The sequence below is a fragment of the Salmo trutta genome, chromosome 4, assembly GCF_901001165.1.
Source record: "Salmo trutta chromosome 4, fSalTru1.1, whole genome shotgun sequence".
Classification (NCBI taxonomy): domain Eukaryota; kingdom Metazoa; phylum Chordata; class Actinopteri; order Salmoniformes; family Salmonidae; genus Salmo; species Salmo trutta.
In genome coordinates this window covers 23,560,920-23,586,195 of record NC_042960.1, presented here as the reverse complement: position 1 = coordinate 23,586,195, position 25,276 = coordinate 23,560,920, and the positions used below count along the sequence as shown (strand labels likewise).

The window sequence follows — 25,276 nt, the reverse complement described above, 5'->3', positions numbered from 1 at the left end:
TCTGACATGGTGGGATATTTTTGTGTCGGTAAAACGTATTATGCGCGAAATGGGGGTGGAAAGCCTTTATGCGCAGATATTGATATAGCCTATAACCGTCACATCTAAGTAAACTAGGAGTCACGCGTCGATAATGTGTGTTGTCCTCCCACTATGACTCGTGAAAACATGCAGTTTGTTAGGCTACAGATGAAATAAATTGATTAACTTCAGAGTGGGGCACGGTGATGCGTTTTATGCCGCTTTCCAAAAAATATCTCGGGTGACATGAGGATCGATGCTTGACTGCCGTTTGACAAATACAAATATTCTCGCTATTATCCATAATACTCTCATCATGTCGACTAGCCTACCCGCACTGGCACTGTATCTGTCAGCAGTTGGCTAGAGCGCACGTGCCAAGACCAGAGTAGACACATTGTATATTTAACGCAAGCTACTGATAGCTATTTGCTTTGTTGCAATTACAATATGTTCAATTGGAAATTTGCCAGGCTAGGGTATAGATTAACTAAAGAACTCCTCCGAAGTACAGATTTAAAGTCATGAAGCAGAATTCCTGCCTAGGGATGAGAGTGCATCATTACACCATATTTGCACCCTGAGTGATTTTGCATGCCCGTTACTATTATTTTCCCTTATGATTCAGAGGCATATAAAAGCTCTATGGCATATGGAAATAAGCTATTGAATGGTCAGTGGTCATCACCATTTGAAACACGTAATTAAATATGACATTTTGGCTGCAATATGATATCGGCCAAGTGGGACCATCATGGTAGCCTAAAGAGAATAGGGAACTAATAAAACATGAGGTAATGGATAAACCTTGGAAGTGAATAAAGAGAGGGAACTAATAAAAAAGAGGGAAATAATAATTTAAAAAAAAGAGGGCATGGATTAATGTAATGTAAATGGATTAGCCTGGCTGTTTATTTTTCTCCACCATGACCCCTAAGTGGAGGTTAATTAGGTGAGATATAAAATGCAGTCTTATTCATGATTAGGTTAGACCATTTTTGAAGTTTGAAAACATCTGAAAAACGTTGATTTTGTAGTAAAATGTTCCTTGAATAAGCATGTAGCCTGTTATTTAATAGTACTTTTGCCAGACAGTAGGCATACCAATTACAATGTGAACATTGCTCAAGCAGAGCGTGAAGGATTTTTAAGACATGTATATATATATACATATACACACATATATATATATATATATACACACACATGTATGTATGTATGCACGCACGCACACACACATACACACACACACACACATATTAGTCAACCTAAAGATATTATTTTCCCTTTTCATCTGTGACCCAACTAGAAAACAATTTCACTTGTGAAAGTCCTAATCCAATAGCGCTCCCTGGTGTCTGATAAGTGTAGCTACATACCTGTGCACCTTTTTAGTCTGTCCCAAATGACACCCTTTACTACTTTAGGGCCTTACCTAAAGTAGTAAACCATATAGGGAACAGGGTGTCATGTGGGACACATCACTGGGCTATGTTAAGATGCCCTAGCTGTGTAAAATGGTTTGGTGAACAGACCCCAGACTCGTTGCAGCTCTGACTGTTCAATCACCTTTTGCCTATGTTTGAGTTGTCTAAAATTGAATAAAATGTAACAATTCATTTACCCTGATAAATGCAGCACATATGCTGAACCTGATAACATATGTGAGAGAAAAATCTATATACAGAGAAAAATAAAAATCTAGGTATTTCTTGATTATTGTAATAGGCAATGGGCAAAAACGAGGCAAAGTCCATCTAGTTTAGTTCCTTCAAACAGAAAATTAAGCTGTGACATTCAATATATTTATTAGCACTTGTCTTATCTGTCATATGGGAAATGGTCGACTAGTAGTCCTTGCAAAAAGTAATCCCCAAACTTTACAGCTTTTAGCTGTAAGCCACGTTTTTTTAATACATCAGGAATAAACAACCAACTCACTCTCCCTGTCAGCCAGTCACAACACATACAACCAGGTCAATCACCACCACTAACAAAAGCACACAAAGGGCTTATTTTAGTCTCATTTAGTGTAATAAAAAAAAAGGGGATGGGCATGACAGGCCTGACAGAGACACCTGGCAACATTATGTACAAACTGGAATTGGAGGCAGGGAGGGAAAACAATTACACCTGGATTAAAATACTATTAGAGATCATATCAGATACTTTATGTTCTCGATTGAGCTAACCTGTTAAAATGGAACAAATAGAAAAGTCCCAAAAAGGAAAACCACACCCTCCTGGCACCCCAGGCAGGATAAAACAAACGCTCAGTACTTGGAACGATTTTCAAACAATATATTAACCCAGGTCTGGGAACTATAAAACGCTGTCCTTTTCCTGTGGCGTGTTCGCAGGGACAGTGGTCCGTTTTCTCTGTCCACTCTGGCCCAAAGCCAGCAGACCCAGATTGCCGTCTGTGTGTTGTTGGGGGGATGAAGGCAAGAAAACATATGGGTTGGCCAGGGGTTGTTTGGCAACAGAACTGAACCTTTAGGCAATGTATGCCCACCAATTACACTCTTTCAGAGATCTTTCATACATGTAATGTATATGTTTGTTTCTTTATTGTTCATTTTTTACAAGATTCCCTGATGGGTCGGCAAGGAGGGGGATGCCGAGGAACATAGAAACCTGTGATGGAGATGCCAGTTGTTGTAATGTCCGTTGGGGGAAAAAACAGTTTACTTTTTTTTTTACCCAGTCTGAATTAAAGAGGGGTGGGCAGCCTAGCCCTGTCAGTTTGTGGGTTGGTCGGTTGGTTTATTTGCTTGCTGGGTTGTTTGAGTCCGAACACCAACCCCCCCACCCTCTCCCCTTCCCGGAGTGCTTCACAAACTTGCCGGATAAGCTCTGTGCTGGGGTACAGGTGGTCTCCTCTTTGGAAAGAGACAAAAGGGAAAATATATTAACTAGCAGGCTGGGGCAGCAGATTTAGGGACACAGATCAAGCCTAGTCATGGACTAAATAGCATACTCAATTGAATGTGGTTAATCTGTGTTTGGGAAACCGTCCCATAAATTTCCAAAGCAGGGTTGTCATACATAAATGACACATATTCAACATACATTTATTCTATATGACTCCAATTCTGCTAGCGGCTCAGGGGACTGACTGACCTATGTGAGCTTCTTGGCTTTGTTGTAGAGTGAGTCCACCACTTTGCTCATGTTCTGAATGGTCTCCAGGGCCGCCTCATACGTTGTGTCTACTGCAGGCTCATCGAAGATGATCAGCACACCCTCGCCTTGGTCCAAAATACCTAGAGAGAAGGAGGGATGTGGAGGGATGGTGTCAAGTAGGTACAGAGTAAAGGCAAAAGAAACTCTGACCTAATAAATGTGATCGTCTTCCTTTAACTTGAAGTTAATTATTACATTTTCCCAACAACTATGGGATTAATATGACGGGAGGAGGACATCTGGATTTAAACTCCCCTATGTATTGATTTGGAAAGTAAAGCTAAAAGTTTTAATTTGGCTCTATGCTCCAGGATTTTAGATTGGTCGGCAAGTTTTAGCTTCACTGTCCAAATAAATACATAATGAAAAATTTGAACACACACTTCTCTATCATAGACACCTACCGTGAAATTTTGTGTCAAGAATCATCTGTGACAACTTCCTCTCGACATCTCCCTGTGTAGAGGTGAAGAAACCAAATCAACACGGCCAAACACACACGCTCACCATGAATGGAGTAAAAAGAATAACAAAAATAAGTGAAAGATGTGCTGACACCATTTAATGTCCTAATAGTGGAATAAGCTAATGACTTACTTTAGAGAGTTTTATGAGGGTGGAAATGTGTCCTATCTGTGGGGAGACAGAACAACGGTCTGGAACACAAGCTCAACAAAGCAAAACAAATACTAGACAAAATTCTACAAATATTACTTTTACAAAACACAGCAATTTATATTTACAAATCCTTAAAGAACTTTACAAGACAAAATATCCAAGCTGAACAAAGCTAAACAAATACTAGCCTTTTACAAATAGCCTTGCTACAAATTCCCTGCCAGTAACTTATCAGCATCTCACAACCCTTTCAAGCTGCCCACTCCACTTCCCATAACCCTAGGGGTACAATAAACTGGCCTCTCAAACATGTGTGACCTGGGTTGCTAAGGGGTACATTGTTAGTGGGCAGGACAACTGACAGCTCTTTTGACTGTGCAGGCCAGTGTCTGTTCACTCCTCTGAGGGGACTTGTGGGATGGAGTGCGTGCTGAACTGAGTTGTTATTGTTGTAACGTGTGTGTGTGTTTACTATTTACTGTTGGTAGTAGATAATGATAATTGTTTGCTTATATAGTCTTGATCTATACAGTCCTTTATATTTATACAGTCCTTACCAGTCCTCTTGCTGTGCTAATAGTGTACAGCCTATTCATTACTGCTTATCTCCTGTATTACAGAACCACATCCTTCCCACATCTATTCCCTGTCTGCTGTGTGTGTGTACAGCAATAAAGTTCCCTTGTGTGTAACTAAGGTTGCCTCATTCCCCTCTTACCGGGGGAGGTGCTAGCGGGTCACAGATCAGCCCAAACCGAGTCACTCTCTTTCAAGCCTACTCCTTTTAAAAACAAAGAAATTCGGATTTTACAGACTTAACAAATTCTTAAAGAATTTTACAAGAACAAAAGCCTAGTCCTGGACTGGAAAGCATGCGCCCACCCTCCACAAAATGCTCAGCTGTAAGCTCACCTGTACCCTGGAGAAAGGCTCGATGACACGGATGAGGTTCTGTTCAAGCAGGTTGTCATAGAGCGTGGTCAAGTGTGTGCTTATGATGGAGTCGTCTCTCAACTCACCTCTGTACTCTGTCAGGGCCTGGAGAGAGGGGGGATAGAGTTGAGAAATGGGGAAAATAGAAGGATATAGATAGGAGGGGAGAAAGTAAAGTAAAGAGAAAGTAAAGATTTAGCAAAAGAGGGGGATAGAAAGAGAGGAAGAGTAAAACAGGTGTTAAGGAACCTACAATATGGGATAAACAATGCAAGGGATAAAAACAGCAAATGAAAAAAATGCATCTGTGCGTCAATGTTATTCAGTGCTATTCAGTTCACTCAACATGCTCTTTTTTACCTTTTCAAAATCGTCCAGCGACCGGTTCTTGCTGGCCTGCGCCATGCATTTCAGAGAGTCCGTCTGTCTCCCGGCGTGCCGCAGGGCTAGCTTTCCACTAACGAGACCCTGGACCTCCTCAGGACTACAACAAGACAACAGGTTACTCATCCAAGACATCAACTTTCCTCTTAAGCTCTTATCCACACAACTAACTAACTGTTGCACTGCATATTTACTCAAATTCCAAAGTTATATCATGCATCAGTATAGTGATTACACATTGATCATCATTACACACAACATATAGAGTTGAGTGTTCAGCTGCTTACAGGTTGAGCATGATTTTGCAGAGCAGCATGTATTTGAGAGCGGTGATCGCTCTGGGGTGGTCGATGGAGTCGTAGCCTTCGAAGGCCTCGTAGAAGTAAGAGTAGGCAGTCTTCCAGTCCTTCTCCTCTGCTGCATGGATGATCCCTGTAGGGGTGAGGAGGCTATCAACCTACTCAAATCTGGACCTCAAGTCCTGTTGCAATGCTGATTGTCATGCTTGTTCTCTAATCAGGGATTGATTTAGACCCAGGACACCAGCTGAGCGCAATGAGGTAAACATGGAAATCAGAGGTACAACTGGACTCAATATCTCAACACTGCATGGCCACCTCTGTACAACCAGAAAAAGTCAACCTACAGCTGTGTCTAGTTAGGATCCAGGCCTTTATGCTTGGTGGATGTGGAAGAGCTGGCTGATGCCCCACCACTTTAAAATGATTTAAAAATAAATTATAAAATGTTTAAAAAAATAATAATATATATAAAAAAAACTGTAGAGGACACTCCTACACAGTGGACATAAGAATTAACTATTGGTGGGTGTTGTAAGGGAGGCGAATGGAGAGTAGCGGACCTGACTGCATGTCCAGGGCGGCCTGTAGCTTGGGCGGGCAGTAAATGCCGTTGGCGGTGGTGCGTGCAGAGGTGAGGGCAGCTCGGGCCTTGGGCAGGTTGCTGAGGCCGTGGTACGTCTTACTCTCCAGCAGCTGTACCTCCACCAGCAGGGCCTTGTCATCCATCTTCTTCAGCTCCTGGAGTAGCTGGGTGCCTGTGGGAGAAAGGGATGGAAGGAGGGAGGGATGGAGAGAGAGGGAGAGACATGAATGAGTACACCAAGCCAGAGTTAGCAGATATGAAGGGCATTTTTTAAAGTACTTTAATTGGGACTGGTCAACTGAAGTGTATAAAACAGAGTTAACATGTATCTGATGTGCACTTATTAGGAATACCAACTGTAATCATATTCTGCTCTTTTTGTTGTGATTAATATTTTTTTGTTTCTGTACAAACAAAAAAATGCACCTAGATGAAGCGCCTCCTGATACCGCTTTGTGTCAAAATACAGAGAGATGAGACGAGCCTGGAGAGAGACAGAGAGAGACAGAGAGACAGAGAGACAGAGAGAGAGAGACAAAGTCAAGGATACCACCACCTCTGGAATCATCTAACATAATCATCACCACCAGAGGTCCATTTTAAGAAAGAAAATTCTAAAATGGTTCAATTGGAATTTCAACTCAATTCCAAAATTGACAGAATTGAAATGTGTCATCAAGATCCACCAATGGCCCTTGCAGCAAGAACTGCAGCGCTACATAGAGCGAAATAGACTCAAGAACCCTAAGACGGGCTTAATCTCCATCCACTGTAAACCATTTAGTGAGGCGAACCAAACCCATCATGTCAGTGCTCCCGCTCAGCTCTCTTCCAGTGGGGTCCCCTCTTCCACTCCTCACCTCCAGGGCCTGTCTGAGGAATGTTCTCTTCTCAGCCTTGGCCCACTCAATGCACTCCAGACACAGCTCCACCTCCTGGCCTGTAGCTGCCTCCATGTCCAGAAACAGGTCCAGCAGCGAGCGCACCAGCCGCGCTGCCTTGGCCTTGCTGATGGAATTCAGAAACGGCCGCACATACTTCAGGAGACCGCCCAGCTCTGAGGGACCCAGACAGCAGGTTGGAGGGGATCAGTTAAAGCAAGCCAAGGTGAGGAACAGAAACACTAATATTGATCACAATGACTAGGTATTTGGGATGCAAGGTGATTTGTAGATCAGTAATTCTGGGCAGTCTGCATGCAATGTAATCAAATCTCAAACTTGCGCACAGTCAAGGAGAAACTTGTCACCGTCACCCTCACCAACATCATAGAAAAAGTTAATTTCCACAGCATTTGTCAGCAATTTAGTACGCTTCGTGTTTTGTTTCCTAGCCATACTGAAGATCATGACAAAACTAGTCAGTATTAGTGTTGCACGGTATACCCAGGGGCAAAAATCTGATATCAACTTTCGAGAGGACAATTACATTAAATTCTCAAGAGCCTGAGAGGGACACCAAAAATAGTGCTGTAACACATAGCCTACATTGTAATATGTTAAACGCATATTGAGGAACCATCATTTCTACTACTGGATAATTGATAGGTAGTTAACTGAAGCGTTGTCCCAAATTGTTCAAATGCTTAAATCATTATAATACTACTACTACAAATAATAGTTATAGCAGTGTTCCTTATCAGTCCAGTATGTTTGCAGGTGTTTGTATTTACAACCAGCAATACCAAGAAAGGCCAGTAGGTGGCAATGGTACTGTACACTTTATGGGTGCAGTTTTCGTAAATACAATCTGATCTAAAATAATCTCCATTGAGAACCAAAGTTGGTCTCAGTATTGAATTTACTTTTTCATTTTACTTTTTCTGATACATTTATATAGTCATTAAATATGTGCCACTGACCTGAATCTACTACAATAGCTTTACAAGAACAAAAAGCTCAAAATAAGTACAGTTCTAAAAACGAAAGAACTACTTCAATGAATAACCCAAATAAATCGACCAAAATATCCTTCAAAAATATTTATTGTTCAGTCAGTGTCTCAACTCTTCAAACAAAAGCTATGGACAAGTATGTCACACAGTAAGCAATTTTAAATAAAATAACAAAATAAATAGTAAGTGTACTGTCATGTACTAAAAACTACTAAACAAAAGAACAGATTTACTACACACCAGGGGTTCTCAAACAGGGGTCTGTAGACCCCTAGGTGTCCCTGGTGTAACTGCAAGGGGTCCGTGAAATAAAATAAGTATAATGAACATACTTTACATATAATAGAGGGGGTGGGGGTCCCTGAGGACTGCCTGCCTTGCCTCAAAATATGCAGGGGTTCCAGTACCCAAAAAAGGTTGAGAACCACTGCTATACACACTACTGAACCGAACATATATTTGCGGGTTTCAATGGATCCAACAAATTGCTGGCAGATACTTTCCCTCGAGACTGTCCAGCCCTTACATTACAGACAACTATGCCATTCAGTCCCTCTTGGCCCAAGCTAGCCCGTATCCAAGCCTTCATCCTGCGGAGTGCACTGAAACTCCTCTCAGCCTCACATGAAGACACTGGCACCACAAACAAAATTCTGATCAGCACCTCAACTTGGTGAAACAACCCCCCGCACCTCCACTGGAAGCCTCCTTGAGGACCTCTGCTGCCTCTCCACTGCTGCTACAGGTGTATTTGTTGCAAAAGAGGCACAACTGCCCTGAAAGAGAATCTATGTTCAGCTCAGGGTACTCATCCAACTCCCCCGTGAGAAGCGCTCTTTCCAACTTTTGCAGGACGTTTAGACTGTCCTGGTCAAAATGGTCAAACTGAACCTCCACACCATCCAACACTTTAAAAAAAATTCTGCCCTATAGTGATCCACTGCTTTGCCAGCAAATCGCCTTGAGTGTGTCTCAATGGATTCAATCAATGTTGTTGCTTTCTCATACAGTGCACGGTAGCTTTCGTCATTTCTCTTGCCCCTAAGAGATGACCGCACACACACACACACACACACACACTCAACTGCAGCCTGCTTACCGGAGACAGTCTGAGTTTTCTTCTGCAGTGAAATGTTTAGGCATTCAAGCTCTCCAAAAACAGCAGAGGCAAGTGTGAGGCCCAACACAGTCTTGCCTATGCTGAAGTGCTCAAATAAGCCACTGGCAGTTAAAGCTGTCTTGGATGTAATTTTTGCCATCTCCTCTAGGCTGCTTAGTACCCGCTCATACTGCCCTAGCACAGCTCTAATAGCAGTATTCCGCACAGCCCACCTTGTTGGACATAGGGGTTTTAGGGTGGTCAGATGTGCATCGTCGGACGTGGAAATTGATTCAAACATGCTCTTAAACTTTCCTGACTGGACATAGAGGACACCTAACTGATTGACCCAATAAAGGGAATCCCGGATCAGTGGGGAGGCTGAGCAGCCAGCCAGTGTAATCAGATTTACACAGTGTGCTCCACAATGCACATAGAGAGCTAATGGCTGCTGCCTCCTCACAATTGCTAGTGCACCTGTGTATTTTCCTGCCATGTTTGAGGCACCATCGTAACTCTGCCCACGTAAGCCAGACATGGGCAAATTGAGCCTCAACACATCAGTTGCTACTTTCGCAATGCCCTCGCCTGTTGTCTCCGACACCCTAGATGTCCGTCAATAGGAGTTTATTGGGCTACGGTCATAGTCAACATAATGCAGGCAGACACTCTCCTGTTCAGCACCAGTACATGGTGCTGGTGCTGCAGCACCAGTACAGTACATCTTGAGTACCGTCAACAATTACTGAAAATTGTACAATCGGAAGAGACCTAATCTCAGCTGTAATGCCTCGAATGACTATTGGCCATGATGTTCAGAATTTCATTCTGTGCACATTGTGGTACGCTCTGTTAACCACTTCAGTAAAATGGGATCCTCCTCTTCTGTCCTAAGTTTCAAAAGCTGGTATAAATTCCCACTGTCTCGAAAGGCTTGTCCCGGTCTTGACACATGCTGCACCGAACTAACAATTTTCATCAAGCAGTTCATGCCTTGCGTCCTCCTGCCGTTTACCCCACGCACTGGATAACAGCTGGTGTGCCGCTACAGTTAAAGTTGCGGTGGGTTAGGCAGTTTTGATGTGCTGTGAATTTTACAGTGGATTTTCTCCAGTTCCTAAAACCTGCACTAATGAAGGCAGCATCTGCTTTTTGGCCAAAATATGGCTGGCTTGAAACCCTTGGCTACAGTGCAAACACTCCTTTTATTGATGGTTTATAATGTAGCCAGGGGAAATCGCAAAACCATTTCTCTTGAAACGTCAACACTCACTTGGCAAGAGTTTGCGGTTCTATAAATTGTGGGTGTGGCTGATATGGTTGTGTGCCATCACTGAGGTAACTGGACAATAATGTGCCACTGTCCCCTATACTGGTGCTGCTGGCAAAAAGGTTGACACCTGGTCCTGCCGTGGCTGTGACACTGTCCTCTGAAGTCTCTCTCCCTGGCTCTTTCACCACCCTCACTGACTCAGTCTGTCTCCTAGAAAAGAAATAAGGTGTTTGCCATACTCCTAACTACCGGTACCCAAAACTACACAATTAATCACAACAGCAATACCATTGCCTTAAACAAATCTTGGTTCAGTCACCAGTTTAAGTTGAGAGTGGGGGTATCCATGGCATCGTCCAATTATGTCCCTATTTTACAAGTCTAAAAAAGAGAACCTTTCATAATGTTGACAAAGACTCAAACTTACCTGAGACTCCCTGTCTTTGCCAGTCTGTCCCTGCCTATCTGTACCCAGCTCTGCTGTCTATGTGCCATCTGTTGCCCGCTCTGCCTAATGACATCATTAAGAAACATTTCCATTAGCATTTCACGTCTTTCTTATGAACATTTTATCAACTAGTCTTTGAGATATTAGGCTACTAGGGCTCTTACTTTGCGTTTTGGTGTACTGAAAAATGCTCTGATTTCCATCTTTTCTACCTTGCTGGCGACACATACACTGTGCAGGTTATTTACAGTAGGAGATAGAAGTTCGCAATCTTTTGAAATTTTAAAAGTCGCTATTAAGTGTCTATAATCAGCACAAGTGTTTTCATTGCATATTATTGAAATAGTTGTTTACAGTAATTTATTGGGTGGGACAAATCATATTTTTCCCAGATCCCCCCTGGGATTGCCGCCTATGGGTATACCGGTACCACGGTACCAAAACATCATGATACTATTTAAGAATACCATAGTACTGTTTCATTTGATACTACTGACTTCATCCCTACCGATCTAAAGAACCTGCTGGCATCTGTTATCAAATGTTTATAAAAGTCAGCTTTGTTAATAAATTCAGTTGAATTGAAGCAACAGCCACTAGTCTCTTGTATGGGCAGGTCTAATAATATCCACTTCAATTTCATGCGCATATCACGTGTGGCAGCTGTAATCAGCCAGCACCATCCCCTAGACCATCCCAAGCCCTCACTCACCTGCTTCTCTCCGCCCGCTTTTCACTCACGTCTATTCCTCCATCAGTTTTTTTAAATATAATTTTGCTGTGATAGCGAGCAGAGATGCAGACCCAGATGAGTCTTCTGTTACATTTGCACATTTATTACATTGGAGCAGCATGCAAAGCGAGCAATGTTGATACATTGTATCATTTCATCGCCTGTTAAAACCAAGAGCACAGACCAGTCTGAGTAGACTTTGCAAGTTCACCGTGATGCAGTCTCAGAGTCAGAGGGGAAATGGAGCACCGCTGCGCGACAGGCATGGAAAACGGCATCTCTCTAGCCTAATCAGTTCAAGAAATATGACCCATATTACCGGAGGTTTTTTCTTTCTAAATCAAAATTTGTGTGGATTTTATATAATTTCACAAAACATGTCGCGGGCTGTTCTAAACTAATCCCGAGTCGCTAATTACTGGTTTAATAACAAACAACGTTCAGTCATATTACCTAGATAGCAAACAACCTGGTAATGACAGTAGGTTTAGGCAAATTGGATTGGCACAGGAAGGAAAAGGGTCTGCTGCTACTCATATAGGCCTAGTGTAAGCTTAAACTATATAAAACATCTATTTTTGGTGCCCCTTAAATTATGTTTGGTGCCTAACGTTTTAAAAGTTGGGAGTAGTGTCTGTATGTGTGTTTGAGAGTGAGGGAGACAAAGTGTGAGGAAGGGAGGGATTGTGTGTCTTAACTGAAGAGTAAAGAAGGTTTTGTGCAGTGTTTTCCCCTTACTGACACAATGACATGCAGATCATTATGCATGTATATCCCATGATGTTGGTGGCACCTTAATTGGGGAGGACGGGCTCGTGAAAATGGCCATTCCATTTGCACCGTTCCAGCCATTATTATGAGCCATCCTCCCTTCAGCAGCCTCCACCGATGTATATTCCTTCCTCCCATTGTTCCTGCCAAATCACAGGTAGGCCGTTGCAAATATTAGCAAAATCAGCCATTCTATGCAGTATTATATTATACACTTAACTGTGTGAAGTTAAATTCAATGTGTTGTATTGAGTAGAAGTCTGAATATCAGTGACAGGTTTTTGGAGAACGTTTCGAAAACGTAAACAAGCGTTTGGGGACAGGGCGAACAGGATGCTAGGCCACAGATTTTCTTCCACCATGGTATCGCGATACCACTCGGTACAGTGATACTTGGCCTGGTATCGTATTGTTTGCAAAATGTTGGTATCGTGACAAGCCTAGTCAGCATCATTCTCTAGTAGAGGTGATGTGTCTACTCTGAGTCTGCACTTATCCACCTGAAATCGGAGGGGATGAGGAAGGGTGGATATGTTACCTGCAGCCTGGCCCGTCTTAGCCAGCAGACCACCCAGCTCCAGGATGCTCTGCTCTTTGACACGCACCGCCTCCTCATCGCTCTCCTGGATGTCCCGCTTTACTGGAACAAACAATAGAAGGATACTTGTTGACATTGGCAGCACAACCTTTTACACGTAGACCTAGCGTAATAGATGGCAACATCTAGGCTATGTGACAAAAAAATGTGCAAACTATAATTACTGCCATAATCAGTTACTGCCATAATCAGTGGGGATGCTCACTGCTTTCAGTTGTCAGCTAGCTGGGGGAAATCATCCCTGGGTCCAACATTGGACATAGTTCACTAGCAGTCAATGTAACAAAGGCTGAGCCACTATCTTCTGCTGTCAATAAATCTGATTTAGCTGGCTCTACTTACCAACAAAAATGTGTAGCTAGTTAGCTAACATTACTGAAATTACACCGAGGTAAAGACAGTTGCAGGTTGGATATTCAACAGATAGTCACGCTTTCAAACCTCAAAAGCTTTCAAACCACTTCAGCCACAGACTCCAAATAAGTGTCATGATGTTGGAAAAAATGCGCACAACATTGCACAGATCTTATTTTCACGATTTGGATATTAATTTGCTTTCCAATGCTAATAAACATGTGGAAATGTGAACAGGATTTTGTATTCCAAGTTGAATTAATTAGTAAACAAAGTACAAACTTTTTTTTACATTCAAATTTCAATAGCTCCTTGGTCATGTGACCTACTGATTTCAAACAAGGTTCAGAATGTACACTCAGTGGGCCTACCCATTGCACACCCTTTAGTTAGTCCTTTCCCCCTGCCCTACCCAGCCCACAGCAGCCCACAGCAGAAGGACAAACTAAAGGGTATGCAATGTGTAGGCCCACTGAGTGTACATTCTGAACCTTGTTTGAGGTCAGGTGCTATTGAAGCTATTGAAATTCTAAAGCTTACAAAATTCATGTAAAATCACGTAATACATTCTGAACCTTGTTTGAGTCCAGTAGGTCACATGACCAATGAGCTGTTGAAATTAGAAACATTGAAAATGAATGTAAAATCATGTGAGATGAAAATGGACAAACAAAAGGTTGTGCTACATATCAGGCTACACAGTGGATATTCTGAAAGTCGTTTGAGGGTTGTAGGTCATAAGACTAAGGAGCTATTGAAAATTTAATATTTTACAATTCTGGTAAAATCTCATGAGATGCAAATGGACAAACAAGGGTGTGCAACGTGTGGGCCCACTGAGTGTACATTATGAACCTTGTTTGAGGTGTGCAGATCACATCACCAAGGCGCTATTGAAAAATGGTAAATAATTTAAAATAGTGTGAGATGTAAACCGACAAAAAAAAGTGTGCTGTGCGTCTATGCCATCGGGTTAGCTATAACCAGTTTTGAAAGTTTTAGGAGTAATGGTTAAAGAGCTATTGAAATTTGAAAAATGTGATTTGTCACCATGTTGACGGTCCCTAACTGCTGTTGTGGGCGTAAGAGTTAGAAAAAGGCATTAGTCAGATAGCCATCACATTTAGCTAGATTTGTAAATAAAATAAAAACATTTAGCTGGCTAGATGATTAGAATCTTAACGTATACGTTCTGCTACAGTAGAAGGTTGGAAATGCCTTTTGTTTAGATTAACACAGCTGAGCTGGTGCAAGATATGGCTTGGAAAACTTACCTCAATCAAGGGATATATATGGAATTGTACTCTGTACTCCGAATTGTCCCATTATCCCACCTACTACATGAGAAGTAGGAACGACTGCTAGTTAAGTAAACTGAAGTTTTTGTCCTCATGCTAGCTAACAGTAGCCACAAAAAAGTGCATTTTAGCCTATTCTTTGATTTAAATACCGGTCGATGTAGCGCAAAAGCTTCTGATACAGCTCAAACAGCTTTGATAAGCCCAATTATTTTGCAACAATTGTAAAGGCAATTTGTGTAAAAAAATTTTTTTTAAATGGCCATGATTACAAATAGCACATTTTCTCTCTCAACTGATAATTGAAGTACGCTTCCCTGTCACCATTCAAGTGCATGGCAACTAGGCAGGCTTCAGTGCGTCACACACCACTTTGCAATAAGCTGGAGGCAGTACGCATTTCAAAATCATGCTTAATTGTTTGAAACCAGAACGTTTCATTACATATGAGGCATGTCTTACCTTGCCTAGCCAAAATCCAACCAAATGTGCAGGCAATAATTTTATGAAGACTTCCATATGCCATTGAAACTAGAGGTCGACCGATTAATCGGAATGGCCGATTAATTCGGGCTGATTTCAAGTTTTCATAACAATCGGTAAATCGGTATTTTTGCCATATATTTTTACACCTTTATTTAGCTAGGCAAGTCAGATTAAGAACACATTCTTATTTTCAATGACGGCCTAGGAACAGGGGTTAACTGCCTTGTTCAGGGGGGGATTCGGGGATTCGTTTTTGCAACCTTCTGGTTACTAGTCCAACGCTCTAACCACATGCCTTACATTGCACTCCACGAGGAGCCTGCATGGCAGGCTGACTACCTGTTACATGAGGGCAGCAAGAAGCCAAGGTAAGTTGCAAGCTAGCATTAAACTTATCTTATAAAAAACATCACATCACAATCTTAACATAATCACTAGTTAACTACACATGGTTGATGATATTACTAGTTTATCTAACGTGTCCTGCGTTGCATATAATCGATGCGGTGCCTGTTAATTTCTCATCGAATCACAGCCTACTTCGACAAACGGGTGATGATTTAACAAGCGCATTTGCGAAAAAAGCACTGTCGTTGCACCAATGTACCTAACCATAAACATCAATGCCTTTCTTTAAAATCAATACACAAGTACATATCTTTAAACCTGCATATTTAGTTAATATTGCCTGCTAACATGAAATTGTGTCACTGCTCTTGCGCTCATTGCCTGGCTCGTTGCGAACTAATTTGCCAGAATGTTACGTAATTATGACATACAATTGAAGGTTGTGCAATGTAACAGGAATATTTAGACTTAGGGATGCCACCCGTTAGCTAAAATACGGACCGGTTCCGTATTTCACTGAAAGAAAAAACGTTTTGTTTGAGAGATGATAGTTTCCGGATTCGACCATATTAATGACCTAAGGCTCGTATTTCTGTTTGGTTTATTATAATTAAGTCTATGATTTGATAGAGCAGTCTGAGCGGTGGTAGGCACCAGCAGGCTCGTAAGCATTCATTCAAACAGCACTTTCGTGCGTTTTGCCAGCAGCTCTTCGTAATGCATTGCGCTGTTTATGACTTCAAGCCTGCCAACTCCCAAGATTAGGCTGGTGTAACCAATGTGAAATGGCTAGCTAGTTAGCGGGTGCGCGCTAATAGCGTTTCAAACGTCACTCGCTCTGAGACTTGGAGTAGTTGTTCCCCTTGCTCTACATGGGTAACGCTGCTTCGAGGGTGGCTGTTGTCGATGTGTTCCTGGTTCGAGCCCAGGTAGGAGCGAGGAGAGGGACAGAAGCTATACTGTTACACTGGCAATACTAAAGTACCTATAAGAACAGCCAATAGTCAAAAGGTATATGAAATACAAATCGTATAGAGAGAAATAGTCCTATAATTCCTATAATAACTACAACCTAAAACTTCTTACCTGGGAATATTGAAGACTCATGTTAAAAGGAACCACCAGCCTTCATATGTTCCCATGTTCTGAGCAAGGCACTTAAACATTAGCTTTCTTACATGGCACATATTGCACTTTTACTTTCTTCTCCAACACTTTGTTTTTGCATTATTTAAACATGTTTCATTATTTATTTGAGGCTAAACTGATTTTATTTGTATTATATTAAGTTAAAATAAGTGTTCATTCAGTATTGTTGTAATTGTCATTATTACAAATAAATAAAAATATTAAAAGCATTTTTTTTTAACGGCCGATTAAAATCGTTAGCGGCTTTTTTGGTCCTCCAATAAATCGGTACCGGCGTTGAAAAATTATAATCGGCCGACCTCTAATTGAAACCAGTAGCCTTTTTCTCTCATGTTCAATTGGTTTTCAAATCAATTTACTTTCATTGTCCAGTAGCAAAGGCCAGTGGTATAAAATACCCCAAAAAACTACTTAAGTAGTACTTTAAAGTATCTTAACTATTTATATTTGACTACTTTTACTTCACTACACTCCTAAAGAAAATGTACATTTTCACTGACACCCAAAAGTACTAGTTACATGTTGAGTGCTTAGCAGGACATGAAAATGGTCCAAATTACACACTTATCAAGAGAACACATGGTCATCCCTATTACCTCTGATCTGGCAGACTCACTAAAAACAAATGCATCATTTGTAAATTATGTCTGAGTGTTGGAGTGTACTCCTGGCTATCTGTACATTTTAAAAACAAGAAAATGGTGCCATTTGCTTTGCTTAATTTAAAGGAATTTAAAATGATTCATACTTTTACTTTTGGTACTTAAGTATATTTAGAACCAAATACTTTGACTTTTACTCAAGTAGTATTTACTGGTTGACTTTTACTTGAGTAACTTCTATTAAGGGTTTGGCTGGGGTAGGCCGTCATTGTAAATAAGAACTTGTTCTTAACTAACTTGCCTAGTTAAATAAAAACATCTATACTTTTACTCAAGTATGACAATTGCATACTTTTTCCACCACTGGCAAAGACACACTCCTAGTCATATTGGTCACCAATGCTAGTTGTTGCATAGGCCTATTTAGATCTCCCCTCTTTCTAAATTTCTAACGAATATCTGCATCTCTGTCAAATGAAACCGCACACAATGGTAATTTTCCACTAATTGCATTATGGAACATACTGTTTAATGGAGCGTGTAGTGGCTTAGAGTAGGCCTAGACTATAGAATATATCTGAGCCCACATTTCTTCACACAGGAAAACGTTGGCCCTTTATAAAACACATTTCATGCAATTCTACAACACTTAACTGGAAAAATGTGTAATATGACATTCTAACTTGGAGGAAATTACTGTCCAAAAACAAACACAAGTGGCACTGACAAGGATATGGCCAAAGTTCTCCGCTGGTGCGTTCAATTAAGTTGAGAATTTTGATAACTAAGAGATTGGAGAGGCCATGACTTTATCCATATTTTGCTACGTTACAGGCTTATTCTCAAATGGATTCAATTGTTTATTCCCCCCTCAAATCGACACTCCATAATGACAAAGCAAAAACAGGTTTTGATAAATGTTTGAAAAAAACTAAAACTGAAATATCACAATTCCATAAGTATTCAGAACCCTTTACTCAGTTGAAGCACCTTTGGCTGTGATTACAGCTTCGAGTCTTCCCATGATGTCAAGCAAAGAGGCATTGAGTTTGAAGGTAGGCCTTGAAATACATCCACAGGTACACCTCCAATTGACTCAAATTATGTCAATTAGCCTATCAGAAGCTTCTAAAGCCATGACATTTTCTGGAATTTTCCACGCTGTTTAAAGGCACCGTCAATTTACTGCATGTAAACTTCTGACCCACTGGAATTGTGATACAGTGAATTATAAGTGAAATAATCTGTCTATAAACAATTGTAAAAATTACTTGTGTTATGCACAAAGTAGATGTCCTAACCGACTTGCCAAAACTAGTTTGTTAACAAGAAATGTGTGGAGTAGTTGAAAAACAAGTTTTAATGACTCCAACCTAAGTGTATGTAAACTTCAGACTTCAACTGTAAATAAAAAAATGATTTGCAGATCCTCTCAAGTTCTGTCAGGTTGGATGGGGAGCATCACTGCACAGCTATTTTTAGGTCTCTACAGAGATGTTCAATCAGGTTCAAAGTCCAGGCTCGGGCTGGGCCACTCAAGGACATTGAGACTTGTCCAGAAGCCACTCCAGCGTTGTCTTGGCTTTGTGGTTAGAGTCATTGTGCTGTTGGAATGTGAACCTTCGCCCCAGTCTGAGGTCCTGAGCATTAGATTATGTTAGGAGAGTACATAGACCCAAATAATCACACACCCATTTTTCAAGCTAGCATATAATGTCACATAAACCCAAACCACAGCTAAATGCAGCACTATCCTTTGATGATCTTCATCAGATGACACCCCTAGGACATTATGTTATACAATACATGCATGTTTTGTTCAATCAAGTTCATATTTATATCAAAAACCAGCTTTTTACATTAGCATGTGACGTTCAGAACTAGCATTCCCACCGAACACTTCCGGTGAATTTACTAAATTACTCACGATAAACGTTCACAAAAAACATAACAATTATTTTAAGAATTATAGATACAGAACTCCTTTATGCAATCGCTATGTCCGATTTTAAAATAGCTTTTCGGCAAAAGCACATTTTGCAATATTCTGAGTAGATAGGCCAGCCATCATGGCTAGCTATTTTGAACCCCACCAAGTTTGGCCCTCACCAAACTCCGATTTACTATTAGAAAAATTTGATTACCTTTGCTGTTCTTCGTCAGAATGCACTCCCAGGACTTCTACTTCAATAACAAATGTTGGCTTGGTTCAAAATAATCCATAGTTATGTTCAAATATCCTCTGTTTTGTTCGTGCATTCAAGACACTATCCGAAGGGTGACGAAGGGTGACGCGCCCAACGCGTTTCGTGACAAAAAAATTCTAAATATTCCATTACTGTACTTCAAAGCATGTCAACCGGTGATTAAAATCAATTTTTATGCGATTTTTCTCGTAAAAAAGCGATAATATTCCGACCGGGAAACCCTGTTTCCGTTCAAAGACGAAAAAATTAAAACATGGTGTCGCCTCGTGCACGCGCCCCAGTCTCATTGTTCTCTGATCGACCATTATCCAAATGCGCTACTGTTTTTCAGCCAGGGCCTGCAAAGACATCATTCACCGGTTTGCCGCCTTCTGAGAGCCTATGGGAGCCGTAGGAAGTGTCACATTACAGCAGAGATCCTCAGTTTTCAATAAAGAGAGTGTAGAAGCCCAAGAAATGGTCAGAGACGGCACTTCCTGTAAGGAATCTTCTCAGGTTTTTGCCTGCCATATGAGTTATGTTATACTCACAGACACCATTCAAACAGTTTTAGAAACTTTAGGGTGTTTTCTATCCAAAGCCAATAATTATATGCATATTCTAGTTTCTGGGCAGTAGTAATAACCAGATTAAATTGGGTACGTTTTTTATCCGACCGTGCAAATACTGCCCCCTATCCCCAACAGGTTAAATGTATGCTCACTCAGCTGTGCTTCAGGAGTAATATCCATTGCCAGTGTGATCATATAGCCTACCTCGATTATTTTTTTTTAAATGTATTTTTTTTAACTGTTCTGAGAAGAACAGTGTATTGGCAGGGCAATTCAAGTAAAGCCAATATGCGGTGATAATGTATAGGTCCTATAGCCTACTGCACATAGTTAAAAGCAAAAACCATGGTAGAAATAATGATTCCTAATTGGGTAGGTACATATTCAACGTATTACTACAGTACTGTTTTAATAGGTTAATTTTGCATAGACTCACTCACGTATTTTTAAGAAGTAATGTTAAAAAAATCTGAGCGGTAAATCTCGGCTTGAATTATGACTCAGAAAAGATGGTGACCACTAGTCCACTGGGTCTGTGTAGCAGGCGTCCATATTCTCACACCCCAAATCCCGGTCTGGTCTGTCGTTCCCGAAAGTCCCGCAATGTTGCGTCGATGGGTATACGGTTGGAATCACTTCTGTCTGTGTCGGAATCTTCTACCATTTAGCTAGCTATTAATTCTATGCGCAAGCAAAATAGTAGTTAGCTAACGTTACCTAGCTAATTGCAAAGCATGCTAGCTACCGGTGTCACTGCTGCTGACTCACTGTGACCAATGGGGGAAGCCCGGTACGGCCATTGAGCTAAAGTACGGTAGCTAGCTACTAAGTTTAGCTAGCTAACTTCTCTAACCCATGAACAGGGCCTCTTTTAGCGATAATCTACACGTCCAAGACACTCGGATACTACAGGTTATGTTGTAGCTATATACTTACCTATCGAATGTAAAATATCGATAGATGCGTTCCGGTCTGAGCTGAGAAGAGACTGGGCTCTTTGAAACTCAGCCACTGCCGGGGCTGCCATCTTGCCTCCTCTCAAGACGGCTTGTTTCCGGTCTGTCAATCAACGTTCCTCTTCTTTTTGCTTGAAGTTAAATGGCGGTTGCCGACACCTATTGGACTGGAGTATGAACCCTATGTTTCACAGACAGAGAAGGAACCTTGCCTAGTGTCCACTAATGTTGTCTCCTAGGGTAGCAGACTGGTTTCACGAGGCTAGTTATCTCCCTAAAATAAAATACAAATGTAACCTCCTAACCTTTCAACACAGGTTATCCTTGATCTGGGCTATGGACAACTCCATGTATGTGTAAAGGATAGGAACCACCCCTGTTTCCCAGTGTACCCTTAGTGAGGTTTCTTTTATTGAGAATTTTGGTTGAGTGGTTAGGAGGTTTAAATGTTATATTTGTTATTGTATTTTACTGTGCATTTGAGTTGTAAGGTTACCGCCTATAGACGAAAAGCAATGAGTGAAGTCGGGAGAGGTGCATCTGCGACAGCCGAAAGTCAGACGCTGTTGTGGTTTTCCTACAGCCAGGCTCAGATCAACATGATAGTGTCAACGTTCCATTTTTTATACATTTTTTTATTTATAATCTCTAAGTAAACATGTTTCTTAACCCCAATATCAAATGGTGACCCGTCATTCAGGGCAGGTGGGGCGTTTAGTTTGAGCCCCACTTATTTTGCATGTTATTTTGGCATTCATATCAAATCTAATTTTATTGGTCACCTACACATGATTAGCAGATGTTATTGTGAGTGTAGCGAAATGCTTGTGCTTCTAGTTCCGACAGTGCAGTAATATCTAACAACTAATCGAACAATTCCACCACAACTACCAAATACACACAAATCTAAGTAAAGGGATGGAATAAGAATATACACTACCGTTCAAAAGTTTGGGGTCACTTAGAAATGTCCTTGTTTTTTAAAGAAAAGCTCATTTTTTGTCCATTAATAACATCAAATTGATCAGAAATACAGTGTAGACATTGTTAATGTTGTAAATGACTATTGTAGCTGGAAACAGCAGATTTTTTATGGAATACCTACATAGGCGTATCAGCAACCATCACTCCTGTGTTCCAATGGCACGTTGTGTTAGGTGAAAGACGGAAATACCGAGAAATGTACATGTAACTAAGTTGAAGATGTTTGTAAAGCATGATTACTATTTGTATTCAATGTTTTATTGACAGTTAGGAGAGGAACAAAATGCACTGTAAAACCATGAAACGTGTCACGTTTATAACCTAAACATCAGTGTTTACATCTTAAACATTATGCATTTAGATTTGTCAATAAGTGTTCTCATCTTAAACACAGGCAAGAATGCAAAATTTAACACTTATTGTAAACACTTTTTCCAGGCAGTAGATTATAACTGAGAAATGTCAATTAGTAAAACAATGGTTATTAATTAGGTTTGAATTGTTAGTTAACTAACAGAAGAGAAACAACAACAGCAAACTTCTCAGGAGATGGAAAGATATTGTCAGTGTATGCGCTACTGGTGTTGAAGTCAGGTGCAGGAGAGCAAAGAGTTGTGATCAGGCGCACTCTTTATTTGAGCAGAAGCACAACAAATGGACGCAACAGCGTCAAACCTCCAGCCAAAAAGCAAAAGAGAAATGCTCAAAATAGCTTCACAAAACAAACGTAATATTCCAACCTCCCATGGGTTACACAAGAATATCCAGGGGGGATATAACCAGCCTGGCGCGGCACACTGAACATGTAACAAAAACAATTCCACACAAGGACATGGGGGGAACATAGGAATATATATACACAATGTGATTAGCGAATGTAAACCAGGTGTGCGGGGAACAAGATAAAACAAATGGAACAATGAAAAATGGAGCGGCGATGGCTAGAAGGCCGTTGACGTCGACCGCCGAACGCCGCCCGAACAAGGAGAGGAGCTGACTTCGGTGGAAGTCGTGACAGATATAGGCCAAATCAAAGATGCACTACATCTGGTTTTTGTAACCTTGATTATTTTGTGTTTTTGTTTTTTTTCACAGAGAGAAAAAAAACGGATTAACAATAAACCTGATTTATATGATCCTGGATTGAAAAATATGGTAGTAGTTTTGAAAAACTGAAAAATATCTACTGAGTTTGAAAACCTTAACAATGTTGTTTATGATCATAACATAATCAACATCATCATAGTTGATAATGAACTGTGTTTGTATGAGATATATTGCTGTTTTTAAGAAGATCAAGCCTGTTTTGTCTTGTTTATTCCACAGAATAGAGCAATGTTTCCCAACCCTGTCCATCGAGTACCCCTAACAGAGCACATTTTTATTGTAAACCTGGTCAAGCACACATGATTCAATTCGTCAACTAACCATCAAACCCTCAATGAGGTTTGTTTGTCTAGGGCTACAACAAAAATGTGTACAGTTGGGGGTACTCGAGGACCAGGGTTGGGATACTTTATATTGTAAGACCCAAAAATGGATATGGTATAAAGTAAATTGGCTAGTATTCCTAGTGTTGATTTTTCAGTGTAACATTTCTAGTGTTGATTAAGGTGTTAAATTAACTCTATAACTGTTAAATGAACATTCGTTGGTGTAAAATAACCTGTGTTGGTGTTAATAACCAGCGTTAAACCAAAACCACGCCCATCATAATGAAATTTCCCAGCACTTTTTTTTAAATTGTTTGTTTCAACATCTATGTTTTTGCATCTTCATTCATTGATTAATTACTTGTATCTTACTCAAATACAAATAACATAATTTGGTTTATTTATCCAATCTGTTACTTGTACTTGTTGTACCCTTTACTGAAATGGTTGATCCAGGAAGGTCCTATACATAGGGGCAGTACTCAGTGACATCACTTCCTGAAACAGGAGGTAAAAAAATATATAACATAGTTTCACAAAATTAACATTCAATGTATCAAAATATATGTTCATACACAGGGAATGTAATCAATATTTACAGTAATAAACATACACATACAATATTAAATTAAATTAGGATAAAAAAAACACAATTTGGACATACTGAAACTATAAAAACGGTTTCAAGTCAAACTCCTCATTAAGGCCAAGAGGAGACAATATATTGAGCCTGTGGATCCAGAAAGATTCCCTTTGAAGAAGTTTCCTCTCAATGTCCTCTCCCCTACGTGACATCTTGACCATTTCTATTCCAATGTATCTCAGAGACCTAATAGGATGCCCACATTGTACAAAATGAGCAGCAACCAGATTTTTTCTCTCACCTGTCCGTATAGTGCTGCGGTGCTCACTGATCCGTGTCTTAAGGCTTCTACGGGTTTTCCCTATGTAAAACAGACTACAAGGACATTTCAACGTGTAAATAACATTGGTGGACAGGTAATCAGGCCCTTGATCTGAAATCTTTGTCCTGTGCGGATGTAAGTGAAGCTGCATTGATATAAAAATAATTACTTTCACACTACTAGAAGAAAACAAAATTGGTTTTGCAAAAACAAGAACAACAACAAACAACAAATGGGGAACAATATACACAATAACAGAGCATAAAACATTGCACATTGCTGATGTCCATGTGGTCCCGTGTGGCTCAGTTGGTAGAGCATGGTGTTTGCAACACCAGGGTTGTGGGTTTGATTCCCACGGGGGACCAGTATGGAAAAAAATGTATGAAATGTATGCATTCACTACTGTAAGTTGCTCTGGATAAGAGTGTCTACTAAATGGAAATGTCAGAATGGAAAAATTACAAGTGCTGTTTATGCTTACTCTGCATTCATAACCAAGTGGCAGGTGGGAATTTACCTGTTGTGAAGTCATAAATACCAGTTGGATGCATTCATGTGCTTTTGAACTTGTTGAGAAACACAGATTTGCTAATGGCCAACATCTGCTTAAACAGTGAACTAAAAGTACAGCTATCAAGCTTGTAAATAAATTATAGTATTCAAAAACCATATTAATAGATTGCTTTTTATAAATAATGCTTTGTTGTTGCATTTAACTGTCGAAAATGCTGTTATCGAGGTAATTTCCTTAGTAGGTGATGTCAGAGTGGAATAAGTGGGAGCTCAGGATGATGACGAGTTTCCCCCTAGTAATTACCAGTTCAAATGGAATTTTCCCAGTCATATGTGGTAACGTTCACTTCCCACTTGGCCAGGAATGCAGCATTTGTGTACAGTAGTAGATTATTCATGTTGCTAACACCCTCCACTGGGGGCATTAGCCTAGAGTATGTCACCTCATCTGAAACAAAACCCGAAATTACATTTTCTTTCACTGATGGCCAAGAATATCATTCTGAAAGCTATGCCCCTACTAAGCCACACCTCTAGTCTTCTGATCTGACCAGGTGGATTGTAGCTAGAGATGGGTACAAATTACAAATTACAATTATGCCTCCAGTCTTCTGATCTGACCCTGTGGATCATAGCCAGGGTTG

At 40.6% G+C, this 25,276-nt stretch overlaps 1 protein-coding gene across 5 annotated transcripts; it reads right to left on the bottom strand.

The window, feature by feature from the left end:
- Positions 1–1,807: 1,807 nt before the first annotated feature.
- LOC115192096 (26S proteasome non-ATPase regulatory subunit 11) lies at positions 1,808–20,895 on the bottom strand. 5 transcript variants are annotated; one of them, XM_029750221.1, is made up of 12 exons: positions 20,775–20,894; positions 12,784–12,885; positions 6,822–7,084; positions 6,454–6,511; positions 6,005–6,199; positions 5,430–5,574; positions 5,119–5,242; positions 4,738–4,863; positions 3,805–3,840; positions 3,612–3,663; positions 3,145–3,287; positions 1,808–2,903 (listed from the first exon to the last, which is right to left on the bottom strand). In XM_029750221.1, the coding sequence occupies exons 1-11, from the start codon at positions 20,863–20,865 to the stop codon at positions 3,145–3,147; spliced, it is 1,335 nt and encodes a 444-aa protein (XP_029606081.1). In that variant the 5' UTR covers positions 20,866–20,894; the 3' UTR covers positions 1,808–2,903. The 5 variants fall into 5 exon arrangements, 4 of the variants coding, with proteins under 4 accessions (XP_029606081.1, XP_029606082.1, XP_029606084.1 ...); XM_029750222.1 differs by having other exon boundaries at positions 6,888–7,084; positions 20,775–20,893; XM_029750224.1 differs by lacking the exon at positions 20,775–20,894 and adding an exon at positions 12,268–12,388.
- Between the last annotated feature and the right edge of the window lie 4,381 nt (positions 20,896–25,276).

Coding starts and splice junctions, on each gene's coding strand:
- LOC115192096 (XM_029750221.1), bottom strand. CDS start 20,865: ATGGCAGCCCCGGCAGTGGCTGAGTTTCAAAGAGCCCAGTCTCTTCTC. Junction 6,200..6,453: donor TCAGGAGGCGCTTCATCTAG/GTGCATTTTTTT, acceptor TTTCTCCCACAG/GCACCCAGCTACTCCAGGAG. Junction 3,841..4,737: donor AGCCTTTCTCCAGGGTACAG/GTGAGCTTACAG, acceptor GTCTCCCCACAG/ATAGGACACATTTCCACCCT.